The following is a 19,159-nucleotide window of genomic DNA, read 5'->3' as shown; positions in this document are numbered from 1 at the left end:
TCTGCATTGACACAGCCCTTGCAGCCCTTCTGAGAGAGGAGCACCCAAAACCAGGCATTGTTGGAACAATGATGAAACTCTTGTTTCACAAGAGTGTCTTCACATCTCACATGCTCTTCATTGTTTAATCTGCAGAAAACAAACCCCAGGCCTTCTCCAACAGCTTTGCTCAGTGCTGGGCCAGGTCCTGAAACTCAGCATTGTCCCAGCTGTGATGCAGAGGAAAATAATGGGACAGGGGGCACATCTCCAAGTCCTTAGATCCCTCCTGACCAGGGCATTTTGATAATCTCATCCTGAACTTCAGCAGCAGAGCCAAGGGTCTGTAGGACTGGGAGATGAGATTGTTCCTCAGCATGGTTAGAGCTGAGAGAAGACATCTGTCCATGGCTACTGTTAGTAATTAGATGAATCTTGATTAGATTCCCACCTTAGTCTGAGTTGGAAGGCGCCCACACAGATGATGGAGTCCCAATCCAAGTCAATGGCCCAGACAGGAACTGAAACTTTGGTATTATGACCAAGATTCATCTCAAATGAGTGCTGTGGGGTGACTCAGAACAACACCGAACACCCTCAACCGTTCCTTCTTCCACTGTTCTTCCATCTTGCAAAGCTTTTATTTTAACAAAAAGAGAGTTCCTCGGTGAGCTTTTCTTTAAAAAGAAAACAGTGTGGCTGGGCCTCGCTGAGGGGAATAAAGGCATCGCGGTGGCAATAAAGGAATCCCAGTAGGAATAGAGGTATCCCGGTGGGAGTAGCGGTATCCCTGTAGCAATAGAGGTATCCCAGTGGACATGAAGGCATCCCGGCGGCAGTGGGGCCGGGCCTGCAGGCGGCAGAGCGCGGCAGCAGCAGCGGGCCGGGCCCGCGGCGCCCATGGCTCCCTCCCACACGGCGGGCAGCCCTTCCGGCCGCCATGTTGGGCGCCCGCGGCTGCGCGCAGGGCGGAGCGGGCCGAGGGGAGGGCTCGCTGTTTGTGTCCCCAGCGCGGAGGCCATGGCGGCCGTGGCGGGGGGCGGCACGGGGCCCGGCACCGGCATCGCCGGGGCCCGCGCCGCGACCACCAACATCTTGGCCCAGCTGCGGCACGGACAGCTCAGCGGGCGCGGGCTGACCCGCGGGGCGCAGGTAAGGCGCTGCGAACCGCCCGTGAGGGCCCGGCCGGGCCAGCCGGGGAGGGCCGCGGGGCCTGGGGGGGCCCGGGGGGTTTGGGGCCGGGGGTGCAGCGCGGCCCGCCCGGGCCTGGCGGGGCTGCGTGGCCGGGGAGAGCCCGGCTGGCCTAGCGGGGCCTGCTCGGGGACAACGGGCGCTCCCAGCCCGGCCTCGGCGCTCCGGAGCTGCCCGGGCTGTGCCCCGGTGCTGGAGGGGCGGCACACGGCGGGCCCGGTGCCCCGGTGCTCCGTGTGCCGCTCCCCGGCCATAGCCGGGCCCTGCGAGCACCGAGGGGCGGCACACGCTTCTCTTCTGCCCAGGCGTTCTCCGCCTCTTCGGTCGGTGTGGCCTTCCCTGCAAAGAAAGGAAGCTCTGCCTGGGACTGTAACAATGCAGCATCGAAATTAAACGTATTTCCTGGACAAAGGCAGCCTCGTGGTATTAGGGCTTAGGAGACATTTTAGCTCTGTAACGCAGGTGGTTTTATGAGAATCTGCTCTAGGTCTGTTTCTTATTTGTCGTCTTTCCCAGTTGATGATGCTGGGAAATACCAAGGAATGAAATCAGCTCCTCACCCCGGGCCTGTCCCCCTGTCCCTCTCGTGTGCTGATACTGGCTTTTTTGGAAAAGCTGCTCAGGGATAATGGACTATTAATTTCTTTTTATGGAGAATAAATGGCGTTATTCTTGCAGATTAAATGCAAAATGGTGCAAAGACTTGGAAAATGAAGCATGAGATAAAGGACTTGCATTTAGGTACTGATTTATTGAGCTGAAGTATCTTAAGAGAGATCAGATGGAATAAAAAATGGCATTTTCTGATTTACTAGTGCAGACAACAGCATTGTCCTTGATAAACAAGGATTCTGAGCAATTACTAAGAGAAGATTTGTTTGATGCCTTTTCAGGACTACCTGGAAACAGAGGCCAGGCAAAGTTAAGGGAACAAAAAGTGATTATATTTATTGGAGGGCCTTCAGGTACATTTAGGGCAAAGGGACTGCACCCAAAAATGGACAATGGGTCACAAGTTTTCACACTTTTATAGGTTTGGTCCATTTGCATATTGGGGGTGAATCTTCCAATTACAGCTTCAGGTAATGAAGTCCTTTACCCCAAGTTTGCTCCCCCCAACTCACTTTTGTTCACATTTCCTGGGGCCTGAGGCAGTGAGAAGTCCTTGATTCCCAGGTTGGAGAGGAATTGTTGTGTCTGACCAAAATGGGAAAGCAGCAGCTCACACTGGGTATGGAATTTATAGATTATAGAATTGCAGGATTACAGGTATATGGAAAATATAAAAGCTAAACTTCTAAAGCATCATGTTCATCATGAATGCCTTTGCCTTGTTCTGTAGCAGAGAGGTAAAAGAGTAGGTGTTTTTTTACAGCTCTTTTGTCCTTACTTTGCTGCTTCCTGAGCTGCTAGGTTGGTTAATCCTTAAGAAGAGCCTGTAATTTGCTTGAATATAAACCTATATTGACTCTTTTGAAGGATGTAATTTCCTTGGGATTGTTTTAGGGGTGGATTTCTTACTGCATGTGGACAAACTTTGTCTCACTGCCTTACCTGTCCACCTCTGCACCATTTCTTTCATACACATCATCAGCCACTGCAATTTTCAGTCAGGTAAACCTGTACCAACCTTATGCACCTCTGTTGTCTGCTGGATGGTGCTTCCATCTCTGGGCTTTGGTTTGCTTGAAAAATTCAGCTACTGTTTTCATTTTGGACTTTTAAGCTTTTATGGCAATCAAAGAAGCTTTTGCTCATTGCGTACTCTTTATAATGCCCAAGAATGAGGTGGGGTTTTTGTTGCTGGGGTTTTGGTTTGTTTTACTTGAAAAATTTTGGCATCCTTGTGCTGCCCTAAGAGTTAAAGCTTGGGCACATAGAGCTCCCAGCACTTCAGAAATGCTGTAGGAAGATATTTTAAATCACTTTGTACAAGAGCATGGAGGGACAGGACAAGGGGGAATGGCTTCCCACTTGCCAGAGGGCAGGGATAGATGGCATATTGGGAAGAAATTCTTCCTTGTGAGAGTGATGAGGCCCTGAGTGCTGAGTGCCCAGAGTGTGGCTGCCCCTGGAAATGTCCAAGGCCAGGTTGGTTGGGGCTTGGAGCGCCCTTGGCTGGTGGAAGGTGTCCCTGCCCATGGCAGAGGGGTGGGAATGAATGATCTTTAAGGTCCCTCCCCTTCCAAACCATTCTGTGATTCACTTAAACTAAGGCAGGGAGAATAACAGCTCCCTGATTGATTTTGAACTTTATAAATACTGTGTCTCTTTACTTTTACCTTGAATCAATTTTTTTTGTTTGTAGACGATCTAAATATAGAACACTTTGATGTAACTTTTAAAGAAGCACTTTTAAAGCAGTTTTGGCTGCTTTTTTTTTTTAAGTTCTATTTTTTTATCAAAAAAACATTCCCTGTTTTCATGCAGTTGACTCCTCAATGGCAGTGTGGGAGCCCTTGCTTACGTTTCTCAACTGATTTGAGAAATGCAGAGCCTGGGAGCGGGTCAGGTTGCTGTGTTGGGGTGTAGAGCAAGTCATGAGAGTGTCCTTGAAGCTCTTTCTAGCTGTGTTTTGGAAGGAAGTTTGGGGTCATGTGCTGCCTGGACTGCACTGCTGGTGTCCTGTGAGGAGGGGAAACCCTTCTCAGGATGTTAATTCAGGGAGATTGGGGAACACAGTTCCATGCTGTGGTGCCTGCCATGGGCAGCAGTAGCATTTAGCCCTGAACAAAGCTTTGTCTACTATTCTTAGGTGATCTTAAGATCCATTTTTGTATGAGGAAAGTAGGGGCTTAGCTGTGAGCTGGGAAGGATCACTGTTGACAAGCCTGCTTCTTAGAATTCATCACTCTGATCTTACAGGGATGTAAAAGCATTTTTGACAGTAACAGCCCTCTGAATATCTGGCAGTTTTGAGGTCAGCTGAGGCTCTGAAATCTGGATCCCAGTGTGTTCCTGCTGTGCTCACCTACCCAGAGCCCTTGGCTTCCTTGCCAGTCAGTGTCTTGCTTTAATATTAAAAATAAATTATTCAGAGAAGGGCAACAGAGCAGGAGAGTCAGTCATATGAGGAGTGGCTGAAGGAGCTGGGAAAGGGACTCAGCCTTGAGAAAAGGAGGCTCAGGGGGAACGTTTGGCTTTGCACAACTCCCTGCCAGGAGGGGACAGCCGGGGGAGGTTGGGCTCTGGGAACAGGGAAGAAGGGACAGGACAAGAGGAAGGCCCCAAGCTGTGCCAGGGGAGGTTCAGGTTGGACAACAGGAGGAATTTCCTCATGGAAAGGAAGGTTCAGACATTGTCAGGGACTGCCCAGGGAGATGGTGGAGTCCCCATGTCCCCATCCCTGGAGGTGTCCAGGAAACATCTGGATGTGGCTCAGTGCTCTGGGCTGGGTGATAAGGTGGGGATCAGTCACAAGTCAGACTCTATGGTCTTGGAGGTCTTTTCCAATCTAAATGATTCTGTGATAAGAAGTTGATTAACTAAAGCAGATTTCAGCAGATACTGCCATTATTTGTTCCTGTATCCGTTTTATCAATTTGCTGGCATCAGCAGCTGCCCTGCACACAAGCCTCAGTGTTGGTATCAGATTGCATAACCTTGGATCAGGATTTGCCCTGCCCTGAGCACAGAGCCAGTGCAAGGGGCTTTGCAGGTGAACCAGAAGCAGAACAGCTTAACAGAAGTGCCACATTTCTAATAAAGAAGAATATTGGTTGTGAGGGGCCTGGTGTGCTGTCCTTTTTGGGGCACAGCTGTGCCATGGATCAGAGGCTCTGGGACAAGTTTTGTGCTGCTGTTCCTTGAAAGCCGAGAACACTCTGGCTCAGCTGATCAAGCTCAAATCCGCTTAGCAAGAAGCTACACACTTCATCTGCTGCAAGCCAGCTGTGAACATGGATATGGCACGAAACCAGAGGGTATTTAGGTGCAGCTCTGGGAATCCCTGCAGACAGAGCAGTGGAGTAAAGGACTAACCAGGGATTTGTTGGCAAGCTAACATGCTCCTGGTGCAGTCCCAAGAGCTCAGCGTCAGCACTGCTCTCACCCTCATAGGTTGCCAAGGCTTAGCTGAAGCAATCAGAATGGAAAAAAGGAGTCCATTTTTCCTGCTGTATTTCGTGCTTTGCTATCCCTAGGAGCAGACACTTCCCTTAGCAGAATAGTCCCTACACACTCAAAAAGAAACTATGGAAGGAAGACATTTTCTTCCTCAGACATCCAGATTTCCACCTCCTGCCATTGCAGGTTATCAGCAGGAGTAGCTTCCTAACCCTGAGGAAAGATTTTGGTTTTGAGTCAGCTTTTTGTTTCCTCCTTACAGCAGCACTAACAAAACAACATTCACGTGAATATAATCCACTTGAGTAGCTCTAATTGTGTGGGTGTTAGCAGACTTGGCCTCTTCAGGGGAGGACAGTGAGGGACTGTTGGAAAGCCTGGATATGCTTTTGTTATGTAACAGGACCAGAGCTCTGTCATGCACTAGAAATGCTCAAAAAATGGCTATATTAGACTTAAGCTGTGTTGGTGTCTGATTTTTTTGTGTGGCTGAAGATGAGCGAGAAGAAAAAGGTAGATGTGATACTCCTTATCCCTCTGCTTTTTCTTAGATAGCCTTACAGATTTTGTTTTCTTTCAAAAGGAAGTAAGGAAGAAACTTAGGAAGTTCCAAGGAAAAGTGGTAACTGAGAAGTTAATAGAATTTTAATATAATTATATTAGTTGATTTATTTTTCTCTGAGAGTAAGGTCAGCAAAGCAAACATTAGAGCACAGAGTAGTAGTGGGTTTGGAGAGCTTCTGGTGTCAAAGGTCTGTGCTGGAATTGTCCAGCTGTGGGGATTGGAGATTCAGGAGACCTGTTCCTTGGTAGACCAGCTCTTCTTGCAGTTCTGTGAGCAGGGCTGTAGTCTGGGAGCTGTGGGAATGGTTAGGCCTGGCTGGAAGGTCTGGCATGTTGTATCCCAGGACAGTGTGTCCCTGGGTTCATGCCTGGCTGTCGGGTTGGCAGGAGAAAGGATGGGGGCCCCATGCAGGGCTGGGGAGGATGGAGAAAAGGGAATCTTGCACTTGAAGAATCAAGGAGCTGGAAAGAGGCTGGACATAAGTGCTCTTACATGGACTTCTCCCAGCAGAGTATCCTTCTAGGATTAATATTTGTGGGGCTCTGCCCTGGCTTTGATCCGAGCTCAGCTGGTGAGCTCAGCGTGTTGTGCCCTGGAGCTGCAGGGCTGCACTTCTCAGCTTTTCCCTTGGAATGCTTTCCAGAATCTGTCCATGGGCCAGCAGCTGTGTTCCTGCACCAGCTGTTGTGTCAAGACCAAAACTTGCAGGGTCATTTGCCTTGGTTACAGGCTTTTGTGGGAAAAGTGGTATGAGGAGGGAGACAGCTTAGCCGGGCTGATGGATGGTTGTTAGCAACTGGAAAGGAAAATGCTTACAGAGCTGGGATGGTGGGGCACTCCCAAAATCCTGAATAATTATTCTCCTGGCAGTCTGGCAGAGATGACTTCCTACGTTATTGCTGTTCAGAGGAAAAAATTAAACATTTAATTGCACAAATTTTAGTTTCCTGGGTTTTTTTTTTAAGGTACACCTTAAAAGCCTTGAAGGAAAGGATGTAGAAAGGCTTCACTTTTATTAAAAATACACAGATACCATGTGCTTCCATCTTGTTGTCGAGATCCATAATCTTGTGCCTGTTTCCTTTTAAACTTTCAGGACATTTGACTATATACTTCAGAAGTGCTCATGGAAAATCCCAAGAATAGAAATTCTGGTTTTTTTTAAAAGCACTTCCAGTCTTAATGTATGGTTGCAATGAGAATTTGAATTAAAAAAACCTTCTAAGTGATGTGTCATAGCTGTGAAGTCTGTCACAGCAGGAACCCTTCAGTGCTGTGAAGGATGCCTGGACACCTGAGTCACTGGTTTTGCTTTTTTAAAGATGACAGCAAACGCCCTCCTGTAGCGAGCACTCGGGAAGACACTGAAATGTTTGAAGGGTAAAATGTGAAATAGAGACACAATTCTATAGGAAACTGCTTGCCCTGCCCTGGAGAGCAAAGAGGGGATTAGCTGCTGGTATTTCTGCTGCTGTCACCACTGCTGGGCCTTCAGGAGTTTTGGGAAGAGACAGAGAGGAGTCACTGACCACAGCTCAGCACAGGGTGGAGGCAAGCTTAGGAAAATCAGAGGTTTGCTTTGTAGGGCAAGGAAAATTGTCACAGTGCAGGAACAGGGGTGGGAAGGAAAATCCTCTCTGGAAGGGGAAGGGATTTGGGAGCAACTTTATCTCCAAGAGATCTCAGGGCAGTAAGAAATGTTTTGGCAATGCTGGTAGCACAATGCTGAGGGCATGGACACAGAGCAGGGGGGGAAGAGCTGCTCCTGTGCTGCTGGAGCAGCTGAGCCTGGAGGGAGACAAGTGAAAGGGAGACTAGACTGATCAAAGGATGCATTTAGGCAAATACTAACACATAACTTCATAAAGATGTAGGTATTATTCATAATTATTTATTGTCTATCATGCATATCAAGGCCATCAGGGGAGGTTTAGGCTGGATATCAGGGAAAGGTCCTTCCCCAGAGGGTGCTGGCACTGCCCAGGCTCCCCAGGAAATGGGCACGGCCCCGAGGCTGCCAGAGCTCCAGGACAGCGCTGCCAGGGATGCTCAGGGTGGGGTTCTGGGGGTGTCTGTGCAGGGCCAGGAGCTGGGCTTGACAGTCCTTGTGTGTCCCTTCCAAATTCAGGACATTCTGTGCTTCTTATTCTATCATTTTTGAAAGGATTTAAAAGACAGTAGGATTAGAAAGAAATTTAAAATAAATGCTTAGAGTTGTATGCAGTGTCTTTTTTCAGCCCTTTCTGTACTGTCAAGGAAAATTATGCACAGAAGTTTTTTAAACTGAGTAGTGGAAAAGTGTTCCTATGGTAGTTATCAGTCTTTGGAGTAATCTCCTGGGAAATCCTCAGCTCCAGTTCCTTGGGAATCTTTAAAGAGAAAACCACTCAGTCTGTTCTACCTTGCAGTCATGGGTGGGCTGGTGACACAATTTTATCTCTGAACTTAAATCCTCTCCGAGGTCTCTGATTGCCCTTTCAACAAATCCGTGCTGGCACGGCTGGAGCAGGGGGACATGGATGGTCCTGGTGAGGTGGTGATCACCTGTCTGGGGAGCAGCATTCAGGAAACCAGGGGTGTGAAACCAGGGTTGTACAGACAGCTTTGGACTGGGACATAGCTTGGGAGCTCTGGGTGAGCTGGTGTTGCCACTGTGTTTTCAGGGATGTATCTTCCTGGAACAGAACCACTCTGGAGAGCCCCAGTGTCCTCAGCTTTCCCTGTTGGTGAGCCAGAACTGAGATGTCCTGCAGCAGTCTGGGAAGTGACTTTGTGGAGTCCTGGTGTTTGTTGTATCTGGCTCTTACAGAGATTTATACCCTGCTGCTCTTGTTTTCCCAGAAGTGATCCTTGTTCTGATGTGTCCTAACACCAGTAAGGACTGACAATTCCAAACCCAGCTGCCAGCACCTGGGGAGGTCCTGACTTTTATGGATACCTCTTCCAGCTGGGCTGCTGCAGCCTCTCCTTGCTGGATTATCCCTAACTTCTCAAGTTTAGTTGCAAGATTTCAGGTATTTTATCCAGAGGTTTTCAGTGGATGAAGAAAATCAGTGTTGGATTGCACTTTTCCTGCTTGAATGAGACCAAAAAATTCCACAGAGGGAAGGAGCCCCAGAAGACCCAGTGCTGATTTTGATAATTATTTAGTAAAATTTCCCCTGAAAGAAAACCATTTCTGCTTCTAAATGAAAAGCATTGACTTGCTGCTGTTACAGAAAAGAGGAGATGCAGATTTTAACCAAAATGGCTGTGAAGAAAGACAGCTCCACAAAGCCTGATTGAATTTTAATCCGTTCCCAGAATCCAAAATCTTTGCATTGGCAAATACCACCCAGCCACAATGGAAATATCCAGAGCCAGGGTAGCCTCAAATACAGAGCAGGGACCACAAGCCAGAGCTTGCAGTGAAACCAAAGATGTGTTAAATCAAGAGAAAGAAAACAGCTTTTTTATTTTTTTTTTTTAGATGACGAGAAAAAGGAAACATTTGCTTCACTCTTTCAGAATTTCAGTTCTGAAAGTTTCCTGTGGCTTCCTCTCAGAGCTTGGGACTGGGAGAGGAAGCCCTGCTAGCAGAGAAATGGGAGTGGAGATGGCTCAGATGGATCCTGCCCCAAACCAAGCAGCATACATGTAATTAACAATGTGTTAAACCCAGTGCAAGGTTTTAATGTTAATTAAAGGCTTTTGGATTTTCCTGGGAGCATTTAATGCTGAATTCTGCTCTGTGCTTCTGGAACCTGAGATTGCAGCCTGTGCACGTCATGCCTGCCTGTGGTATCTTCCACATCAGCTGGAGCTGCAGAGTTGGACTCTTTCCCTGGTATTTTGTTGTGTGTTTTTTGCATTTTGCCCAGCAATGAATCCTGTTCCTCCCACTGCCTGTGGGTTTGTCCTCCTCTCACACCTGGGATGGGGCAGTGGTAGAGCTCCTTGTCTCACTCTGTGCTCGGTATCTCAAGGGGAAATGGAATCTGTGACTTTGTGACTTCCAGGGAGCTGACCCAGAGCCCAAATGATGAGAACTCATTTTGGCTTTCTGGTTTGGTCCTCTGCTATTTCTGCTCAGAAGGAAATTGTGTCATTCTCTGGGAGTGCTGGTTGATTCCTCTGATTCAGAAAGCAGAGAAAAGTTAAAAACTGGAGAGAATTTTATGTCCTAGGTATGCTCATGCTGCTTCAATCACTGCTTGTAGCAAGAAAACCTGGTACTTCAAGACCCTCGAAGTTCTTACTTACCTAAAAATTGAGGTATTTCAGGAAAAGAATCCTAAGTACTTGGCAATCTCACAAAGAGAGTGAGGTCCCACATTAGCCACATGGCCAGGCTGAGTTCTCAGCTTGAATCAGTTTTCTGGTCTTCTGTATAACAAGCAGAGAAAAGGGTTAAATTCTCAGTCAGAAGTTGGAGTATATTTGCATATAATTGTCTAATCAGGAATTGAATGGCCCTTTGGAATTGTGCACTGAGATGTGGCTGAGAACGATGTCTTGCCTGAAAGAATAGGAAGCAAGATTGAAGCAGGTGGGAGGGAAATATCACTTAACCACAGAAAGGTGCAGAATGAGAGCAGCTTAGGGGTTTAGGCCTAGACTCAGAGCAAACTCACAAATATGTCAGGGAGGGTCAGGCTGGAGATGAGGAAAGGTTGTTCCCCAGAGGGTGCTGGCACTGCCCAGGCTCCCCAGGGAACGGGCACGGCCCCGAGGCTGCCAGAGCTCCAGGAGCTCCAGGACAGCGCTGCCAGGGATGCTCAGGGTGGGGTTCTGGGGGTGTCTGTGCAGGGACAGGGGCTGGGCTGGCTCATCCTGGGGGTCCCTCCCAGCTCTGGGTATTTGAAGATTTGCTTTGAGGTGCTGGCTTTATTTTGTTGTTTTTATTTGGAAGGCACATAAAACATTTGTAAACCCGGCCAGAAATCCTGCTGGAATTGTTTGCTTTACCTTATCCTGTGTTGGGGTTGGTGTAGGTACCTCTGAAGTATCAGAGAGGAAAAGAGTTGAAGTTTGGTCACTATTGACTGGATGGTGAATTTTAAGGTTCTGAGCTTCTCATTGACAGCTTCTCGTGGCATTAACCTGGAAGTATTCCAGCTTCAAAACATCTTTTGTGGTTTTTAAGCAGAATGTTTTAGTTGTGTGCTGCTACCTTTTTTTAGGTGTTAAACACAGTGATGAATACTGAGATTTTTTTTTTACTTTAGGGAGAAAGGAGGAACACTGAAGAAAGTTTGGACAGTTATAGTAGCAAATGCCAAGTGCTCTTTTTTGTGGTTCAAACTTTTTTCTCAGGATAATGCTGGCGTTGTTGTTCTCCTGATCTAGTTGGTGGTTTCCATTTAGAACCAGCTCAAGACTACAGAGAGAATTTTCTCTCTATCTTTGATATGTTCCTGCTTGTAAATCTTCCTAGTTTGGGTCATTGCTGTGACCAATAATAACTCCAGGGACTTGGCTGAGGAAATACTCCTTTCTAGCTGAATGCATCAAGTAATGAAGCCTTTCCATCCTCAGCATTCTGCACCTCAGACTGGTGTAATTTGAGATAGTGCAGGACACCCATTTCCTCCTTCACTGACCTGTCAATTGGAGTTCTGCTAATGGAATTGTTTAGAGACTAATGTGTTCCCATTTTAAAATACACAATCAATATAAAAATACAGAATGAGATTATGTACTCTAAATGACATCTGCTTTAAGGCCAGTGCTGCTTAAGATACTTTGCATCTGTAAAATTCTGCAGGTGCCTGTCCTGGATAAATTGCATGGAAAGAGATACTGGATTTTGTAAGCTCTTTTTCCAAGAAGGTGATAAGATTATTTTCCTGGTTATGAAGCATTGGACACATGGGAATCACATTCTTCCTTCCTTGCAGATCACAGAGGCCTTGTTGAAGGAAAGAGATAAACAAGCAAAATGGAATGGGATCCCCTTGCTGTTACAGAAGCTGTATGAGCACAGCCACCCAAACAGCGACTTCTCTCAGTGCCAAAGCATCCTAAAGGTACTGGCTGCTCCCTTCTTCCTAAAGCTTGAGATAATTTTGTTGTGGCTTTCTGTGATCATACTCTGTTGATTTTTTTAAGCTGTCTACATGATGGTATCTGTCCAAAATTAGCTGTAAGAGCTGGGGATGTAGGTAGTGATTATTCCACAGCTAGTGGAAGATAATTGTGTTTATACTGATGAGCAGTTTTCTTTTTGAACCATCTCTTTATTTTTTCCCTACATGCAGGAAATTTCTCCACTCCTTTCGATGGAAGCCATGGTTTATGTTACAGAAGACAGAAAAGCTGCTCAAGAGTCCAGTTTCCCAAACACATACACCTTTGACTTGTTTGGAGGAGTCGATGTAAGTGTGTTTTTTCAATACCAAAACATCTGCATGATACTCATCCCATTGAAAAATCTCTTCACTGAGGTCCTTGAAGCTTCTAAATGCAAGCTGCAGAATGACCTTACCAATTTGATGTTAAGCATTAGAATTGTGCCACTTTCTGTTAATGAAAATAGGAAAAGGGTGTATTTTTCAAGGAATTCTGCCCAAAGTGAGGTGTTTTGTTCTTACATGATATAGAATACCTGACTATTTCTTTAGTCAGCCTGTTTGTACCTTGAAAAAGATTAGACTTTTAGTTCTGAATGAAGACAGGATTCAAGTGATTCCTGGTTGTGAGACAAAATAACACAACTGGTATGGGAGCAGTGAGAATTTCCCTTAACTCTGGGGGATCTGTGGCAGCTTAGGCACTCCAGGGCTCTGTCTTAGCCAGTTGTCTGTGTTTATTGCTTCATCTGTGGCAAAGTTTTTTAAACAGATCTGGAAGGTTTCTGTGGACATTGTGGCAATTTATCATTTTGTTTGTTTGCTTTAATTCTACATTGCACAAATACCCATTTGCTCAGTTTTGTGTGCCTGACTCTGGCTTGGCTTTCATTAGAAATGCATGTTTTCTATTTTCCACTGAACTAATTAACACTCTTTTTATTTAGTTTAACTAAACAGATTTTGCTGTTTATTTCTTGTCACACTTAGCTTGCTTTTACTTAGAGCTGCTGTTTATGTTGTTTTGAAATGAGCCCTGGTTTAGTTGCTGCTGTCAGTTGTGGGCAGAAGCCTTCAGCTACCCAAGCAAATGAGAACACTATGAAAATGTTTTTAATTTCCCTTGTTTTTAAAGGCAAATAGGAGTACTTCTGTTGAAATTATTCTGACAAAGTGCACAGAATCTGTGTGTGTTGGGGACAAGGTTTTGGTTTGGTTTGGTTGGTTGGGGCTTGGTTGTTTTTTTCTCCTTGGGCTGGAGATGGTGAATGTCAGATCCACTGTAATTACCTGGTGCTATGGTCAGAGATTTGGCTGACAGAGGTGAGTTTAATGTCATTAAAGGCAGTGGTGGAAGCCAGTGCTGTGTGTTTTCACAAATCCTGCTCTAGGATTTGATCTGCTGGTGCTGTGTGTGCTGATTTTATGTTGCAATATTTTGAGCTGACATGAGTAACTCTAAAGGACACTCAGTTTGCAGTGTACTCTCTAGGCTACAATGTGTGAGAGTTGAAATAGTTTTGGATTCTGACAGCCTGTGCATTGAGGAAGAGCAAAACCAGCTCAGTGGCTCCTCCTTTTATATGAATCCATGTAAAATAAAACCTGAGAGTGCAAATACACAAACCTCATGGATTTTATACCTGAATGTAAACCCATCCCAAGAAACACAATCTCATAATTCCTTTTCTGCTCCTGCCTCTGCTGAGAGGCAGAAAACCCAAGAATTAAAGCATAAACCCCAAACTTTGAGGTGTGCATTCTCTTCCTAAAACACAAGCCATTAATGTGAGATATGTATTACTGCAGTCATTTTTCTCTACCCTATTAATGCTGCAGCTACTACTACAAATAATGGTACAAAATGTATATTCCTCTTAAAAGTTGCCTATTTATTATTTATTTGTCAGTGCTTTTAATGTAGGCTCCAGTGCTGTCAGGTGGTTTCCTCTGTGTCTGGATCAGTGGTTCATTAAAAGAAGGGTAGCATTAAGATGGGACTAACAGATCCAGATTTAAACTCTTAAGTGTCTTGTGAGTTGGCACTGACTGGGTGATGCCTGCATGGCTGTTAACAATTTTAAACTGAATTTTAAAACCAGCAGCATTTGCAGTGGTTCTTGCAGAAGTCATCAGTTCCTTCTGTTTGCCAGCTTTCATTTTTAAATCAACTTTCATTTTTCAAACATTTTAAGCTAAACCAGTGGTACAGATTAGAGCAACTGAAGATCAGTTCTGCATCAGTCAGAACCACAGTCTTGGTCTTGGAAGGCCAATTGTTACATTCCTTAAATAGAAATATGAGTGTAAATATACAGAAGGGTCCTGTACACAAGCAGTGGCTTTTTGGTGCTCAGATAAAATCTGGAGCTGCTAAATTCTGTCTGGACCTGAAATGTTTTTGAAGCCCTGCAAGACTTAGTGAAAGCCTTTGAAAAATTTGCATCTCTTTGCAATTATTGCAAAAGATTCCTTACTTTAAGAGTTATGTGATCACCATCCTTGATGTTATCTGGAGGCATGTGAAATTACATTCCTTGCAAGCTCAAATTCTTTAAAACTTGCCAGTGGGAGATTATTTTGTACAACTCTTACTGTTTCTTCAGGGTAAATACAACTATTATTTGCCTGTGATTTTTGACACCAGTGGGGGTTTGATTGTAGAGCCTTTATTATTCACCTCTGTGACTTCAGAGACAGGTTTGGGTTAGTCACTGACAAATTATTTGGTTATTTGTATCTCAGTGATCATTCCTTTAATTCTTTGTCTTATTTTTACAGCTTTTGGTAGAAATTCTTATGAGACCAACTCTTATTACACAGAAAAAGAAGCAGAAAAGTAAGTAAATTGGTGGTTTATCTGTTTTTCTCTTCCCCAATTTTGCCTGGTGTTTCTGTTTCAGACAGAAATTGTTCTATTTTTCTGTTATTCTCTTTCCATCCCATCAATTTTCTGTTGATTCATTTAGGAGTGAATCATTGGTTTCTTTGTTCTCCTTGGTGCTGATTCGTGCTGGGATTTGGGAGGGTCACCTGTTTCTGGCACAGTTCTGGAGATTCACGCACTCAGCACAGCACACTTGACTCAAAGCACTAAATCTGCAATCAGTGGAAGCTCTTATTGTTCCTGTGGCTGCAGCTACAGTGAAAGAATATTAATAATAAGCCACAAAACATTGTTTATGTAATGGGAGCTACAGAGATTGTGAGATGAGTAGCTCAGGAAAGCAGCACACATTTTGTTATGTGACTGCTCATTTCCACATTGCTGTAAGGAGAGGGGGTGCAGTGGCTTCAGCTCAACTTTCCTGCTGGAGCAGCTTGGCTGCAGTGTTTTCATTTCCTCTGTTTGGGATTCTGCTGGTTCCCTGAGCCCTGCTGAGGGAAGGCAATGTCATGGTGCACTCTGTGCCTGCCAGCCAGGGAACTTCAAAGGTGAAGTGATTTGAACTGGAGCTTTAGGCAATTGAAGGTCTGTACTGAAAACATGTTCTGAATATTGAAATGCTGTGGTAAAGCAGATTGAAAGTTTTTCTATGAAGTCCAGGTGCTGAGAAAAGAAACATGAGTTTCTAGTGGAGCAAACTGCATGAATTGTAATTTTTTTCACTAATGCAAAAAATAATTTAGTGTCTAACAGGTCGGGTGTAGAGTGTTTCTTGTGGCTTCTATCCCATAAGACATTTGCATGTATGCCCTGAGCTGGCAGCCTGAAATTGTCACCCATGCCATAGCTCTCTGTGTCCCTCCCATGGGGAATGGTGTTCCTTGGCAGGGAATGGCTGCTGACTGTCTGCTCTCTCCTCTGCAGTAAGTGATGACCTCATCAAGGACTGTTTAAGCATACTGTACAACACCTGTATATGTGTAAGTACAGCTCTTCTGGTCACTTTTTACATCTGCTTGATAAGACAACAGACTCTTTTAAGTGTAACTTTAACTTACTCTGAAACTTTGCATTAAAATTCCTTCAGTTAAATACAGGATCACTCTGTATTTTGATGTGCTGCTAAAATAATTTGTTTTCTGAGCTGCATTGTGAAGCTCAAGTTCCCTTGTTTGGATCTTTGTCTGTGTGTTTCCACAGGAAAGCTGTGCCAGCCTTTGTTATGTTCCAGCTTAAAATCTGAAGCTGGGAATGGATGCCTGTTAAGCCCAGTTACAGCTGGTCTTATTCAGAGTTGGGGCTGGCAAAGGGTTTTAAATTTGATCCTGCAACTCTATGTGCTGGATTTTAGTTCAGTTCAGTTGTGACAGACCAGTGCAAAGGAAGGTGCTGCGTTAGAGGCCTCTGGAAATACCTCGTCATTAAAATCCTGAAGCTAAAAGTCAGAGGCCTCAGATTATGCATGCAAGGAACATCCTCAGGATTGTTTACTTCATCACACACCTCATTATTCCATAACCTAGGGAACATTGTTTAACAAAAATTTTTAAAAGAGCCAGTTAGTGGCTTGGAGCTGTTGCAAAGTCATCAGTCCAATCTCCAGAGTTTGAGTCTTACTAGATCATGTCTCACTGATAAGGCTCTGTGTACACATGGGAGGGGGAGGAGAGGGAACGCTTTTTTTTTCCTTGGCTTGGATTTATTTTTTAACTGCAGGTAATGCAACTTTTGCAAACTGAGAATAGCATGGTATGCTAAAAAACAAGTTTTCGATATCTAGACTAACTGCTCTGTTTTAATTCACTTTGGTATTACTGCTGGGATTGGATGAGAGGTGTCCAGGATCAGAAATGGTCTGTGGGCAATATTAGCTGTTTTTTCTGCATAACTGTAAATATTGGGGAATTATCTTTGCTAGTCTGGTTCTGTGGGCACTGGGAATATGTCAGCCATGGATAAGACACTTTTTTCAAGCAGTGAGGATGTAGCTGTGAGTTCCAGGAAAGCCTGGTTGTGCTCTCCTCAGAGCTCAGAGATGAAAGGCAGCCCTGAACTTGGGTTTGCATGCCTCAGCCTGACTTTAGGGTTCATCACCCCACTCAGGCCAGTGCTTGATCCAGGTTGCTCAGCAGAGCAGAGCTGAGGGTTCAGGAGCTGCTGTGTGTGCAGACCATGCATGGAGCTGGTCACAGTTTGTCTGGCAAAGCAGAGCCAGGCCTGTGGTGTGCCCAGGCAGGCAGGGTTGGCTTTAGATTTGACAAGGAAACAGCTGCCTTGAGGTGAATCCTCTCATCCTGGCAGTGCTGCCAGCACCACACTGACTTCAGACAAGGACAGGAGATGCTTTTGGTTGCCACAAACACAGCATTTCCTGGTTTCAGGAGCAGCTGGCTCAGCACCACATCATCTGGAGGGCTGTCCTGCCTGTGCTGTGCCCTGGGGCTGCTGGCTGTGGCTCTCACTGGCTCTGTGTGTGCTCCTTTCCAGACGGAAGGGGTCACCCGGCGGCTGGCAGAGAGAAACGACTTTGTGCTCTTCCTGTTTACACTGATGACAAACAAAAAGACATTCCTACAAACTGCAACGCTCATTGAAGATATCCTGGGAGTTAAAAAGGTTAGTTACTGCTTTCTTGATATCATTTGTATGGCTTTTCAGGCCAGTGGAGGAAGGAGGGCTGTTTCTTTGAAGAGTTGCTGAGGATACTCATCTAGGCTGCCATTCTCACTTCTTGTAGCTTATTTGAAACCTGCCTGTTCACACTGGTAATTAGCTTCAGTCAATTCTCATGAAGAAAACAAATTCTTCTTGTGCTGTCATACTTGGAGTGCTTTTACCCAGCTCAGAGAATGATGGGAACTGTGTCCCCATGACCTGAGTACCTCACTGTCATTAAAGAACAGCCAATATTACAAATAAAGAAGATGAACCTCATAAAGTTTTCATCCTTGCCTGCTGATTGTATTTCACATCTGGAAGGCTTCCTGTATTCCTGGGCATTTGTCATCTCTCTGGGAAGTTGTAGGCTAGGGACACAGGGCTCTTAAATCTTCTGCACAAACCTGTTTATTGAACTTATTTACCAGCATCATTGCAACTCAATGCCCTGATGTGATACAAGTAAAATACTCAAGATGTAACCTTGGGAAAACCTTGATTGGAAAGTGTCTCTGTACATTTTGTGGAGAAGGCCAGGAGTCTGTAACTTGACACTTTATTATTTAGAATAAGATGGAGGTTAATGTACTTCCTGAAATAGGAAACAAGCTTAGTGTATTTGAACAAAAATGTAGTTTGTTTTTGAAAGCTATTTTCAGCATCTTTTTATTAAAAAGAACTTATGATAAAAAGGCTGAGAAATAATTTAGAAACTCTTACCTGTGAGTTTCAAGCAAAAGACAGGTTTGGAAAACAAAATTGAAACTTCTAATACCTAAACAAAATTTATATATTAATTTAGGTTGTAGTTTTGTAGGTTTTTTAGTTAGAAAAGGCCCCCAATTTTTTGTAAATATAAAAATAGTGTTTAAAATGTGGATGTCTGTACTTCTGGAGTTGCTAAGCCTGACAACAGTTGTAAATCCCAGCTAACACTGGAATAACCCAGGGAGGATCTGTGTTCACTTACTGACCATCACGTGTGACTGAGCTGGTGTTGCCTCCTGCAGGAAATGATCCAGCTGGATGATATTCCCAACCTGGCCAGCCTGGTGTCCAGCTTTGACCAGCAGCAGCTGGCCAACTTCTGCAGGATCCTGGCTGTCACCATCTCGGAGCTGGACACAGGCAGTGATGACAAGCACACACTTCTGGCCAAAAATGCCCAACAGAAAAAAAACTTGGGTCCTTCCCGAGCTGAAATTAATCAAGGTAATTGCTGTGCTGTGAACAAATCAGAATTATCTCAGCAATGTATAAAGTTTTCCTCTTTTCAATGTCACATTGTTGTTTCTGAAAGATACTGAATTATATTTATACTGTCTTATAAAGCATTTTTCTTGATTCACGCCCCTCAGATTGTTTCCTGGAAATATTATTTCATGTTTAGTGAAACTTTGTAGCTTTTGGTTTCAGATGGTGCTGCTAATTAGGTGGGTTAATTTCTGTCATTTCAGCACTCTCTGAAAATAGTTGGCTTAAAATAATTGCATTTGTTCTCTGTGTCTCAGCCACATCCATGGACTTCCCATTAGCAGCTCTCAGTAATTCTGTGTCCTCCATAAAATATGAATTTCTAAACTAAAGCTGCCTGCAGTGTGGTTGCTGTTGGAGCAGTTCCTTCTCTGATTTTATCTGATGTTGTCCTGAACAGGATGTCTTTATCAAAAAGAGAAGTGTGTTTATTATTAATTATGTTGGCCAGCATTACCAAACCAGCCTTGGAAATCAGTGGGGCTTGATCTCAGCACAGTGCAGCTTTCC

The 19,159-nt window shown here is 44.8% G+C and overlaps 1 protein-coding gene across 2 annotated transcripts in view; it reads left to right on the top strand.

Annotated features, from left to right (window-relative positions):
• The first annotated feature begins 978 nt into the window (after window positions 1-978).
• LOC117004204 (transient receptor potential cation channel subfamily C member 4 associated protein) overlaps window positions 979-19,159 on the top strand; it is a 34,707-nt gene continuing 16,526 nt past the window's right edge. For both annotated transcript variants that reach the window (XM_033074791.2, XM_033074790.2), the window contains exons 1-7: window positions 979-1,131; window positions 11,680-11,808; window positions 12,040-12,156; window positions 14,632-14,689; window positions 15,662-15,717; window positions 17,225-17,353; window positions 18,406-18,607. In XM_033074791.2, the coding sequence (XP_032930682.1) occupies window positions 1,000-1,131; window positions 11,680-11,808; window positions 12,040-12,156; window positions 14,632-14,689; window positions 15,662-15,717; window positions 17,225-17,353; window positions 18,406-18,607 (823 nt within the window). In that variant the 5' untranslated portion in view covers window positions 979-999. The remainder of the gene's footprint in view (window positions 1,132-11,679; window positions 11,809-12,039; window positions 12,157-14,631; window positions 14,690-15,661; window positions 15,718-17,224; window positions 17,354-18,405; window positions 18,608-19,159) is intronic.

This window comes from Catharus ustulatus, chromosome 17, assembly GCF_009819885.2.
Source record: "Catharus ustulatus isolate bCatUst1 chromosome 17, bCatUst1.pri.v2, whole genome shotgun sequence".
Taxonomy (NCBI): Eukaryota; Metazoa; Chordata; class Aves; order Passeriformes; family Turdidae; genus Catharus; species Catharus ustulatus.
Note: the sequence above shows the minus strand (reverse complement) of the source record. Positions and strands in the feature narration are given on the sequence as shown.